The sequence below is a fragment of the Gobio gobio genome, assembly GCF_949357685.1.
Source record: "Gobio gobio genome assembly, chromosome: 9".
Taxonomy (NCBI): Eukaryota; Metazoa; Chordata; class Actinopteri; order Cypriniformes; family Gobionidae; genus Gobio; species Gobio gobio.
Window position 1 is genome coordinate 13,027,284 of NC_137115.1, and position 13,512 is coordinate 13,040,795.

At 38.4% G+C, this 13,512-nt stretch overlaps 1 protein-coding gene across 1 annotated transcript in view; it reads right to left on the minus strand.

Moving 5' to 3' along the window:
• Window positions 1-13,512, minus strand: part of veph1 (ventricular zone expressed PH domain-containing 1) — a 178,747-nt gene that overhangs the window by 136,927 nt on the left and 28,308 nt on the right. Inside the window, exons 3-4 of the mRNA XM_079825943.1 lie at window positions 11,036-11,251; window positions 4,157-4,331 (exon numbers count right to left, since the gene is read on the minus strand). Of these exons, the coding sequence (XP_079682069.1) occupies window positions 4,157-4,331; window positions 11,036-11,251 (391 nt within the window). The remainder of the gene's footprint in view (window positions 1-4,156; window positions 4,332-11,035; window positions 11,252-13,512) is intronic.

The following is a 13,512-nucleotide window of genomic DNA, read 5'->3' on the forward strand; positions in this document are numbered from 1 at the left end:
TGGAATAAGTGCAATTCACCTTTATTCCACAAGGTGGCAATGTCTGATACACAATGATGAAGTGAGTGACGTTTCACTCATACTTACTGCAGACAGAAAACGAAAGAATAATAAGTATGATCTGCTAAACTTATAATGGTCAGTGATTTACTGTACTGAATGCAATCAGATATTAGTGTCTCTGTCACTTGATGGTGGATCTGGTGAAGAAGCTGTCAGCGATCAAAATATTAATTTTGAAGATGTTGAAAGTTATAAAATAAAATATTTCAATCTTTTAAGATCTTTTGGTCTTTTTGTCTTGGGAGTCTGCTCTGTATTTTCTACTGCACTAGAGGCGTGATCAACAGCATAGTTCAAATGACTTCGTACGCAATTGGATAGTCCTTCAACCAATCAGACCAACGATCCATCGCTTCTCTATCCGTCATTGTGTTAAACCCGACAATAGTGCGCCAGGCGGATAAGCCGGTTTGTGATTGGTCCCCGCAAATTTGTAACAGAAGCAGGATAGAAATATGTACAGGTTTCCAGTCTGAGCTGCAGGGCGAAACCAAATCGCCGGCAGATCGGGCTGGGTTTACCCAGTCTAATAATTTTGAGAATATGTTTGAGATCGCAAATATGAGCCAGATGCTGAATGTACTGGGAAAAGAGCTCTGATGATGACAGTGATGATGGTATAAAACATCTGCTCAAACTGAACTCTTCCAAGCTCCAAAAGGTAACAAAATATGCTTTATTTGTAATTGTTACTCTAATTTCAGGAGAGTTCTATATTATCGCGGGTGTACGAATGATTGGCGAAACAGTCATGCATTTAAGGGTTAAACTAAAAATAAGAAATATACTTTCAGTCTACTTTTTTTGAACTTCTCAAAAATATAGAAATAAGAACTTTATGTACTTTACACTTTATGTAAATTGCATTTAAGTATACTTGACAGAAAGTCTAAGTAACATAAGTCTAAGTTATATACTTAAAAGTATAATAACGTATTCTAAGTATACTTGGCTTACAGTTGTGTTTACTCTTTTGATTGAGTAGCCTATTAAATACTGTTTTCCGCATAGTTTTACATACTGACTTATAAACAACTTATTACATTGTTTAAAAATATTGATTTATAAAGAAAAACTGTGAATTAAAACAGTACACTTACAACTATACTTTTAGTTCATTGATATTAGTATACTTACTGCATAAAGTATACTTAAAATATACTTGAACTTTACTTAAGAAAATTAACTTGAAGTATACAGCAAAACTGTGGCTCAGTTAGAAGTCATTTACAAAACTGTTGTCCTTTGGCTGACCCAAATTATATGACAATGAGTTGAGGTCAATGTAAATTTGACCACACTATTCCCTAATGAAGCCATGTTTGTTCTTTGCCTCTAATGGCCCTGGCCAAAGATCTCCCAGACTGACCCTTCCTTAATAACAGAGTTTCAACACGATAAGTAGACCCACACCAATCAGATCTTTATCTTTGATGGGCAACAATTTGTGTGAGTGGACTGTTTGAACAGCTGAGATGAGAGTGTATTTTGGCACAAACACCAGGTCAAATATACCATCTAGTCCTCATTTTAATGGACCAACGCTTTAAAAATGCAAATCTTTAATTCAAAAAGCACTGAATAACATGTACTTCAATTTATTTAGAAGAGCAATGAATGTAATAAAGTTTGCTTCATTGTGGATGTCTCAAATGACCCATTTAACTGTGTGGTTTTGAGACCAGAAACCAGAACCACACACTGTGGGCCAGGAAGACCACACGTCATCTACACTACACTAATGCTGTGGGTGGCACATTAGTACTGTGGAAACTAAACAGTCATTGGTATCTGAGTGTGTGTGTGTGTGTGTGTGTGTGTGTGTGTGTGTGTGTGTGTGTGTGTGTGTGTGTGTGTGTGTGTGTGTGTGTGTGTGTGTGTGTGTGTGTGTGTGTGTGTGTGTGTGTGTGTGTGTGTGTGTGTGTGTGTGTGTGTGTGTGTGTGTGTGTGTGTGTGTGTGTGTGTGTGTGTGTGTGTGAATATTATTTTAAAGGCACAAAGGGACTGCTTCGCTAATTACCACAAAGGCAATGAGGTGCAGGGCCTGGAAAGCACTGAATCATGGGGAATATGATGGTTTTATACCTTCCATGACTCACCATTGTTTTCTATTGCGTAATAGAACACAGCACACGGTGACGGTGACTTTGCCAAGTAGGACATGTTCCTGGATCAACAACTGTTGTTGGTTCTGGAACAATATTCTTGTCAAACAAACACAGCCATAACCTTAACAATGAATTACCCCAGCCTTAAGGCGGTTGCACACCGGACGAGAAGCACAGCGCCGCACAGAGTCTAGGACAGCTCACAGGTATCGCACACTGGACATGCACATTCTATTGTCAATTTGTGGTCAACAATATTGTAATGTTTAAGGACATTATGAAATCAAGGTAATGTCTGTACTGTAAGTTATGTTATGACTGTACACTGTACAACTAAATACAATCGTTGCTATCCTCCTCAGTCACTCAACATTTTACCTCATGACGTATATTAACTGAATTAATTGAGAATCTCACCTGAAAATCCGATAACATCAGCAATCTTCCTCACGCTGATTTCCATATTTTGTCTTTTAATATTTTTGCATATAATTAATCTTTTTAGGCATCCTTATAATTATCGCTCAGCTACTCCACGCTACAGAAGTAAGTGAAGTGTGATCTGGTACCTCCAGTAGTGGCAGCACACGACAGTGAATGTACGACAGGCAAATGCATATTCTTTCGCGCTCAGGTTTGTGTATGGGAAAAAATGGCACAACAGAGCAAAATGAAAGATTAGATTGGGAAAATGTTGAAACATGAAATGTTTATTAGGCCTATACAATTTCCCTATACATGTTTAGTTTATTCAAGATAAACTATAAAACTATGAATGTAAAACTAAATGTATCTTCCAGCACAGGGTGAAGTCAGTATGTACATTTATGACAAACATAATATGATTTAATAGAAAACTATGTTTGTGGCGCAGATTTTTTTACAGCATCCTGAGTCCTTGCTGGGCGCCACGGACAGATGTCGACTGGCGCAAATTGTGTGTGTACACTCATAGAAAAACAATGTTTAAAATTGTGAAGATGTGTCGCGCCGCGCTGGTTTGCGACCCCCTTTCGGATTGGACAGGTTTTTGACAGTTCTGAAATATATTAGTCCGACCAAATTCTATTTAGGCATTTCACTTCGTCTTTGCTCCAAGTTAACCCACAATTCATTTTGAGAGGCATTAACAAAACACAGCTGCCTTTTACACAACAATTGCTTATCATGCATTGTCATACAGCCTGGTTTGTTGGTCCATTGGGTTGGTTTGCTTTCTCACTACAAGTAAATTGCTCATTTTTAGGCAATCGTTTAGAATGATCTCGGACCGATTTCTTTTGTGTGGAATTAAAGGGATAGTTCTCCCAAAAATGAAAATTCTGTCATCATTTACTCACCCTCAAGTTGTTCCAAACCTGTATGAGTTTCTTTGTTCTGCTGAACACACAAGAAGATATTTGGAAGAATGTTTGTAACCAAGCAGACCAAGTAGAGCAACCATTGACTACCATAGTATTTTTTTTCCCTACTATGGTAGTCAATGGTTGCTCAATCTTTTTGGTTACAAACATTATTCTAAATATCTTCTTTTGTGTTCAGCAGAACAAAGAAACTCATACAAGTTTGGAACAACTTGAGGGTAAGTAAATGATGACAGAATTTTCATTTTTGGGTGAACTATCCCTTTAAGTGCATTTGCCGTGTTTATATAGGCCTATGCCTTAAGTTTAACTAACCAAACTAAGGGAGAAAATGCACCAAAAAACGCTCCAAAAGAGCCAGGTGTGAAAACGCCCTCACACGCCGTATCTGGTTAGGACACAGCATGATAGTTATGTTCCTGTGTACTCTGCACTGAAATCTGTTGTCCCAGGATGTTGATCCAGTATCATGTTGCACGTGGTGAAATCCCCATGACCCAGAGCAAAAAACCATCCATGACAAATACAAACGTAAAGCAGGTGAGTATTTTGTGAAGTCTATGCTGTGTTAGTAACCTTCCGTGAATCCTCCAACCCACAGGACCCGTGTCAGACCCCTACCTGTCAGCACGCTGCAGGTGATGGCCTCGGTGTGTATGGCCAGAAGTTCAGCTTTAGCAATGGCAGCCAGTGACAAGTAGCTGGACATGTTTCTGCTCAACTCTTGGTTCCCTTGCTGCAAGAACCGCACCGCCACAGGGACTGCTAACACCATCACTGGAGGCCTGTTGTAATTCTGGAAAAGAAACTCAAATTTAGACCATCTGAGGTCACAGATTAGTTCAATTAATGTAAACGGGTTTACTAGTTATGACCAATACAACCTTTTTTAAAGAGTGTTCCACTCTGCACCAGATCAGACTATTAAGACTTTAATAGATTCAGAAAATGATCACATAAGGGTTAGCTGGCTGCCTAGTTAATTTAATAAAAATAATAAGAGATACTTTATAAGGCATGAAAGGCAGCAGTAAACATTTAAAAAAATCAAACTTAAGCCTGCCACAGAAAGTAGGTTATGTTAAATGTTCTGCTGCCCCCTAGAGAAGAAGATGTGAACATGTCAGGTTGAAACAGATAAGCATCAGGGGCCGTGTTCACATTTTATCTTACCACTAAGAGTTCTCCTAAATAGCAGTAAAAGTTCTTAGCTAAGAGTTTTCTCTTAAATCCTATTCACAAAGCTGCTGAACCAACTTTTACTAAGGAATAGAGAGAAGTCTTAAGCTAAGAGTAGTCAAGTTACGCCAAAGTGCTGTACAATAAGACAAAGTGCATATAAAAGAAAGCATAAAAAGAAACAAGGCAGATACACAATTTAAACACTTTTGACCCGATACAATCTAAAATAATAAATAATATAAAATCTACCAATATCGATCTAATCAAAAGCAAGAGAGAACAGATTTCAGAGCAGACCTCACATTGAAGGGCAGACTGTTTCAAAGTTTAAGTGCTGCAGCAGAGAAGGCCCAACCACCCTTAGTTTTACAGCGAAAATGTTGGACCGTTAAAAGAAGCTGATTACAAGATCTAAGAGTTTTTTGGGGAGTGTAAGGAATCAGAAGGTCACATGTATTTTGGTGCAACACCAGACAGAGCCTTGTACACAAATACTGCAACTTTAAAATCGATTCTGAACTTAAAAGGAAGCCAATGTAAAGTCGCTAAAATGGGTAAAATTTGTGCCGTAAAAAGTCTTGCTGCAGCATTTTGGACAATTTGCAGGCAAGAGATTGTAGTTTGAGGCAGGCCACAGTATAGGGAATTACAGTAGTCCAGACGTGATGTTATGAAGGCGTGGATTACGGTCTCAAAATCTTTTTAATTTCGCAGTCGATCTCAAGTGAAAGAAACTGCCCTTTACCACCGAACTGATTTGTTTTTCAAAATTTAGTGATGAATCGAATCTAACCTGGATGGGTCTAAAATCAAAATTTCATTTAGTTCCGTAAGTAAGGGCGGGGTTGACCTTGTTGCTATGGATGATGTCATTATGCTTACTAACTATGGCCATAGTGATTGGCTGATAGAGGAGGAGTCTCTCTCCGATTTTATTATAAACATATTGTAGAATGAGGTATCATTTTACCATATTCAAATAAAGCTTTTAAAATAAGAATGTTGCCATATTCAAATAAAGATTTTAAAAAGTAGGCTAAGTGTCACTAATTAAACAAGAATATGTTCAGCTAATTGTCAGCCTCTTACATGTTTGCATTTTGAGAGATTGCAGAATTCAAGCGACAAATTATGTTTTATAAACAAAGTTTGCGAGGAGCACTATCTAATCAGCTCGAGTATATACAGTATACACAGCCGGCTCACCTACCTCGACAGCTTTTTGCATCCCTCCGCCACCCCGACTCCTTACTCTCGGCCCAGCCAGAGATTTGGGGGAGAACTCTGGGTTTGGGCTAAATTCTGAGCTCGGAGCCCTCGAACCCCTTGGACAGCACCCCAAATATGCTTATTTTACTCTTTTACTCTATCCGATCATTTGTAAGTGTGAACTCGGGAAACAACTGCCACAGGTAATCAGACATTATTTCTATTTTTATTTATTAATTTACTTATTTAATAAATAAATAATATTTTTGCCCTTTTATCAGGATAGGACAGTGAGTAGACAAGAAGCGAAGTGGAAGTTAGAAAGGGGAGAAATGTCCGCAACAGTCATCAGGATTGTTTGTGATTTGGTCTTAGTGATTTAGGAGTCCTCTTGACTACTCCTAACGTTTCACTGATTTAGGAGCTAGTTTTAGAGCTAAAATATTTTGTTAAATACTCTTAGAGCCAAAAATTAGGAGTCCTAAAATTATGACTGATACGGCCATTATTTTTAAGAGTTTCTCCTAAATCGGCAAGTTACTTAGGAGCTACAACCCCAAACAGAACAAGTTGGGACAGTATGGAAAACGCAAAAAAAAAGAAGTGAATTCTAAATTTACTTTGACTTGTATTTCATTGCAGACATTATGAACACAAAATATTTCATGTTTTGTCTGGTCAACTTCATGTCATTTGTAAATATGCATCCTTTCCTGTCATTCAGACCTGCAACACATTTAAAAAAAAGTTGGGACAGTAAAGCATTTACCACTTCACAACACTTAAAAGACATTTAGGGACTGAAGACACCAAGTGATGAAGTGTTTCAGGTGTAATTTTGTCCCATTCCTCCTGCAAACAAGTCTTAAGGTGGGCAACAGTACAGGGTCTTCGTTGTCGCATTTTGCGCTTCAAAATTCTCTATTGGAGACAGGTCGGGACTGCAGGCAGGCCAGTCAAGTACCCGTACCCTCTTCCTCCGCAGCCAGGACTTTGTAATGTGTGCAGAATGTGGTTTTGCATTGTCTTGTTGAAATATGCATGGACGTCCCTGGAAAAGATGTCTTCTTGAAGGCAGCATATTATGCTCCAAAATCTCTATGTACTTTTCAGCATTAATGGTGCCTTCAAAGAAGTGCAAGTTACCTTTGCCAAGGGCACTGACACAACCCCATACCATGACAGACCCTGGCTTTTGGACTTGTTGCTGGTAACAGTCTGGATGATCCTTTTCTTCTTTGGTCCGGAGCACATTCCTCCCAAAACATACCTGAAATACTGATTCATCTGACCACATAACATGTTTCCACTGTGTGATGGTCCATCCCAGATGCCTCCGAGCCCAGAGAAGTCGACGGCGCTTCTGGGCACTGTTAACATAGGGCTTCCTTTTGGCACAGTACAGTTTTAACTGGCATTTGTGGATGTAACTACGTGTATTGTGGTACTTGACAAAGGTTTGCCAAAGTAGTCCTGAGCCCATGTAGTGATATCGCTTATAGATGAATGACGATTCTTGATGCAGTGCCGCCTGAGGGATCGGAGATCACGGTTGTTCAGCTTAGGCTTGCGCCCTTGTCCTTTACGCACTGAAATTCCTCCAGATTCCTTGAATCATTTAATTATGTTATGCACTGTTGAATGTGAAATATCCAAATCTCTTCCTATCTTTCTTTGAGGAACATTGTTTTTAAACATTTCAATAATTTTCTCACGTATTTGTTGGCAAACTGGCGATCCTCTGCCAATCTTTACTCCTAAAGGATTAGACCTTTCTTGGATGCTGCTTTTGTACCAAATCATAATTACAATCACCTTTTGACATCACCTGTTTCAAATCACATCATTATTTAACCATTTTACCTCATTACTAGCCCTAAATTGCTCCTGTCCCAACCTTTTTTGAAATGTGTTGCAGGTCTGAATGACAGGAAAGGATGCATATTTACAAATGACATGAAGTTGACCAGACAAAACATGAAATATTTTGTGTTCATATTGTCTGCAATGAAATACAAGTCAAAGTAAATTTAGAAATCACTTTTTTTTTTTTTTTTTTGCGTTTTCCATACTGTCCCAACTTTTTCTGATTTGGGGTTGTACTTTTAGCTTTAAGATGTTTTGTGAATTGATTCATTAAATTAAATTGGAAGTTATTTTATTATGAAGGATTAAGTTTTACACTACCACACCACCATTTGATACATTTGGTCAAAATAAAATAATAAGATTCCTAATGTTTCAATCTCAATAGTTTGAATGCCATAAATAGTGAATTCTTTAAAAAAAAATGCAAACATCTATTTACTGCATGCAATAGACACGGTATGAATATGAATTTCATTTCTTCTAGAGCAAATTAAGAGATTTTTTCCTTTACTGTAAAAAAGATGGCCATTCATCTTCTTGCCTGAAGGGAAAAGGTCCTTGAATATCGGAAATAAAACTTTAAAAAGGCATGACGTAGGGCAAATAACTTCCAAAGAACCCACGCTAATTATAAAACACCCACTTGAATATGTGACAGCTTCTCAGATCAAAGAGCCCTTCCACAAATAGTTCTGAAGAACTCAGGCATAAGACCATTCAAGCTGCAGTTCTCTAATGAATACTGATCTCCACCACTACCCAGAATGCATCACTCTAGCTCAGCCTCTCTCTTAAGCCCTGCTCTAAGATTCATATGCGGCTCATTATGTATGCGTGTGTGTTTGTGTGTGTGTGTGTGTGTGTGTGTGTGTGTGTGTGTGTATGAGAGAGAGAGAGACAGAGAGAGAGAGAGAGAGAGAGAGAGAGAGAGAGAGAGAGAGAGAGAGAAATACAAAAATAGGAGGGAAAGTCAACAGAGCGAGAGAGAAAGAGAGAGAAAGAGAGCGAGAGGGGCGAGTCATTGAGTGAAAGGAGGTGGGAAATCCACTGGAAGGAGAGTGAAGCAAATATTGAGAAGCACCTAATTAATAAGCAAGCTAATTGCTGTTGTCAGGCGTGTCAGTTCCATTTTGAGACATGGCACATGACTCCCTGAGAATGTTATTATTGCTTCACACCTGACAAAGCTGGTTTAAATATGGACCTTTTCACATTTCCAGGGTTCTCAGAAGCAGAAGTTGCCATAGTTGGGTAAAATTCTATGGTGGTGGAAGAGTTTTCAAATTCATCAGTCAACACCATTGCTATTTCTCTATCTCTCTATTTCTGAGTATTTATCTTTAAAACTGCAGTGTAGTAAAGACAGTCTCAAAAACTCCAAGCGTAACTGGAGTGACGTTGGACGTAGCATAAGCAACTTTCTTCGTAAGTTGAATACGGACAGTGGTCCACCAGAAGCAAGATATTTTACTTTATAACGTGTTAAATGTGGATATTTTTCTTACAAAAACCGAAGGCCTTTATATAACCCCCTGGAGCCATATGGATTACTTTTATAATGGATGGAAGCACTTTTTTGGTCTTCAAATTTTGGCCTGCCATTCACTGCCATTATAATGCTTGGCAAGCAAATAGTTTTCTCATACTGCATTACATTCAGTAGGGAAAGACTGAAGTGAGATGGAACACTACTTAAATAGAGATATGCCTGAGATATGTATTCTACGGAAATGGTTACACTTACTGCAGTAGTAGTAGTAGTAGTAGCTAGCAGTAGTTACATTACAGTACATCAGATTTCACTTATCACATGAAGATAGTAAGGAGAGATGACTGACAGGACGATGGCAGAGGATTTGGTGCGCAACAGATCCTGAGCATCATTGACAAATATCTTATCTTGTAAAATGTGTGGTCAGTACCGCCGCTCCCTATACACAGAGCATGCATGAAGGCAAATTGGAGACAAAAGAAAAGAAAAAAGGGCGATTTCAGTAACACTTTAGATTAGGGTCCAATTCTCACAATTAACGAGTCGTTTATTAGCATGCATATTACTAGGATATTGGCTGTTTATAAGTACTTATAAAGCACATATTAATGCCTTTTTCTGCATGACCACATTCTACACCCCTTAATCCTTCCCAATACCTAAACTAAAACGCTACAAAAACTACCTTACTAACTATTAATAAGCAGTAATTAGGAGTATATTTAGGCAAAAGTCATAGATAAATGTTAGTAATAGTGAGATCTAAAGTGAGACTGTGATTTCTCCCTGATGCCTACAAATTATATACAATATAATATAATCGCAAAAGCTATGATCCCCGCCCACCACCCCCCTCCTATCTCATATTTATCCTTCACCTCCGTAGAATCTGTTTTCAGAATTCGGCTTCAGGCAAATCCCTACCATGAAGTCAAATTTTTAACATGGAAACTTTGAAATCCACAACTCTGATTTTGTGTTATCGAAAGCTTAGAATCGAACACACAGGATTGTGCAATATCATAGGCAGCAAAGGATACATCTATGCAGCCAAGACTATCAGACGAAGGTATCTCAGGAGACTGGATGTGATAAAAGTATTCGGACATGTCTTGTTGCCTACTTACCTCTGTTTGCTGTCAGCGGAGGCAATATTTTTTAGCTTTCGGACTCAGCCATGGTGGCATCCATGGGGAGATACACACTTGATACATATTCACTTTTAAGCTAATAAAATGCGCCAGTGATTCATAAGGTTCTACATTACATGATAATGAGCCTGTTTAGTAAAGTACAGGTGTGTAAAACACTGTAAATTAACCTCCCTATCAAAGCAAATGCAACAACATCATATATTTTTATGTTTGGGCTAATGTTCCCATTAAGTTATGAAAATTGTATTTCTTAACGTTCAGTATGTTCTGATGTTTTGAATGTTTTTTTCTTGGCTAAGCAAATGGTAGGGAACATTCCATTTTATCGTTTTGCTGAATATTCTGAAACAAGTAGTAACATTTAAAAATGTTAGACGAACATGGAACTAAAACTTTCCAGAAAAAGACGGTCATTGAATGATGTATAGACAATAACCAGAATGTTTCCCAGAGCTTTAGCAGCAGATGCGAGAACGTTCCCTGTTAGATAGGAACTTGAACCTTGAACTCACAGGTCTTTAGAGAGGAATCTGCTGTTAAGTTTATAAATGTACAGAAATCATTAGTGTGCTTTAGCCCTTAAGCTGCTCCCACCTGCAAGATGCAGCTGGTGATGTCGGAGGCGATCTTGGCATGAGGTGTGTCTTCATCTTTGCCCTGCGGCTGGAGGTTATGTTCAAGGCAAGACTCCCATAAGGACACGAGAGCTGCCCCATGCCTCTCAATCGAGCCTGTCTCCCTGATCGCTGTAGTGATGCGTGTGATGCAGATCTCCACCACCGCCTGGTCATTGTCATTGGTCAGGTAGTCCTGCAGCAAATCACATAACTGAATGAAAGAGTGTGCGTTTAAGGCTCTGTTAAATCCACATTTTCAGGTACATATGAAGTCGTGAAACACAAGTCACGTTAAGAGAGCTGCTATGGTTGCTTCAGCAAATGTGCTTTTATCTCACGTTTTCTTTTGTCAACACTATCGTTAGATTTAGTTAAGGTAGGGTTTAGTGTAGGTGGAAAATTATTTTCAAATGCGAAGTAGCATTTGAAAGCATTTGAAGGAGCAAGTGCTGCAACATGCAAGATAAAAGTACTTAAAGGGGTGGTTGATTATGATTTCATTTTTAAACTTTACTTAGTGTGTAATGTTTCTGTTACAATTCATTATGTCGGTGTGAAATAAACAGTCATGGAAATGTAGAAATTAATGCTAAAGCTCCAATCTCCTCCCGAAAATCCCCAAAAAAGTCAGTTGGTGCTTCAGTGAAAACGTCACTAAGAGAAGCTGTCAATCACAGCTGTCAATCATGACGTCAACCTCACGTTCTATTGCCGTCCGAATCTAGAATGTCAGTGTTTTTCCCCCACCATCTGCGTAAAAATCCCCGGCCGAATTACCAACTGTTTTTTGACAAACACCAAGTTCGTGTGGTAATTTAATTGCCGTCCAAATCCACATATCTGAGTTTTAAAGAAGAGATCAATTCAAATTTCACTGTTTAAATGATTTTTGACCACTGCGGAACACCATACGATAACTGTTGCGCTTTGCATTTTAAAGGTGTACACTTTTATTACTAAAATTCTGGTATTTACAAGAACAATATTTCATCACCGCTCCACCTCAGCGAGTGTATTATATAAAATGATATACATTAAAATATAAACCAAGCAGCTTTATTCACCTAATGTAATTAAGAGGCTGCAGTAACTTATTTCCGCTAATTTCCATATTTTTAAAATGATTTAATCAAATAATAAATAAGACACATCATATTGCTATTATTAAAATAAATATATGTATTCTTATTATTTAAAGCATAAGACATTTTATTTACAGCAGACAATAATGTGACTGACCAGGTGATCAGGACATCCCCAGGTTCATAGGATCACAAAACTCACTCCTATTTGCAGCCCCTTGCTGACACTTCTTACAGGGATGTAATATTTAAAAGATTATGTTTTGAATGACATTCATGCATTGACTATTAAGCGACAGTTTGTATCCTAATTAAGTGCTATATAGTATTTGCATGCAAGCAGCTTCATTTAGATTTCTGAAAACATGAGGTCTCATTAAGCAACAAAGTTTGGATCTTTGTGGTGTGGCATGTTTGGAATGCTAATGTTATGCAATTGACTGTGGAAAGGAGGACAGCGTAGGCCCCGGAGAGAGAAATACAAGAGAAGAGAGAATGAGACGAAGAGAGAACGAGAGAAGGCTACCCCTGAGACGCTGGATGAGCCCAAATCTGTTTACAAACGCCAGCTAGAACAAAGAAGCCCAACGAGGCAAGAAGAACTGGCTTTAGCACGCTCAGTGACAACAACATTCCTTTGGAAGTCATTTTCATTTTTACTCATTTAATTTTAAAATGCACTAAGGAAATGAGGGTCACCTTATTCAAATTATTCATTTATGCAGGGTCAGTGATCAACCAAAACATGCCATATGCTCTCTAACTTCACTTTAACAGCATAACATCAACCAGGCCTGTAAACGGCTAAGGACAAAAACAAACTTCATGCATATTCAATAATAATACTTAGTAGGGGTGTAACTGTACACAAAACTGACGGTTCGCTACGTACTTTGGTTTTGAAGTCACAGTTTGGTACAGCAGTTTTACAAAATTGCTTTTTATTTCATAAATTTCATACATTAGCACTTAGCCAAGTGCTGCATGATTTTATGTGTTTCTAGCATGTTCGGCACTACATGGCATATTTAAATGTGTTTCTGGGAGTGAATTACAGTGTAAAGCATGCCATTTGTTGTTGCCAGCAGGTGGCACCATGACTAACTGAATATTGGCATGTAGATGTCTTCAGGTCAGGACTCTGCCCTCATGCCCTTCATGCCCCACCAAGGCCTTAAGATTAGACTGACCAAATATGATGTTGTTCTGGTTAAATCTCAATGAGGAGTTAATCACAGTTTAAAATAAGGCATTTCCTGTTGCCCACAGGTGGCGCTATGACTGTATATTGGCATGTAAATGTCTTCAAGTCAGGACTCTAAACAAACATGTGAAGTTTGGGGCAGATCGGAAATTGTTTGCCCGAGTTACA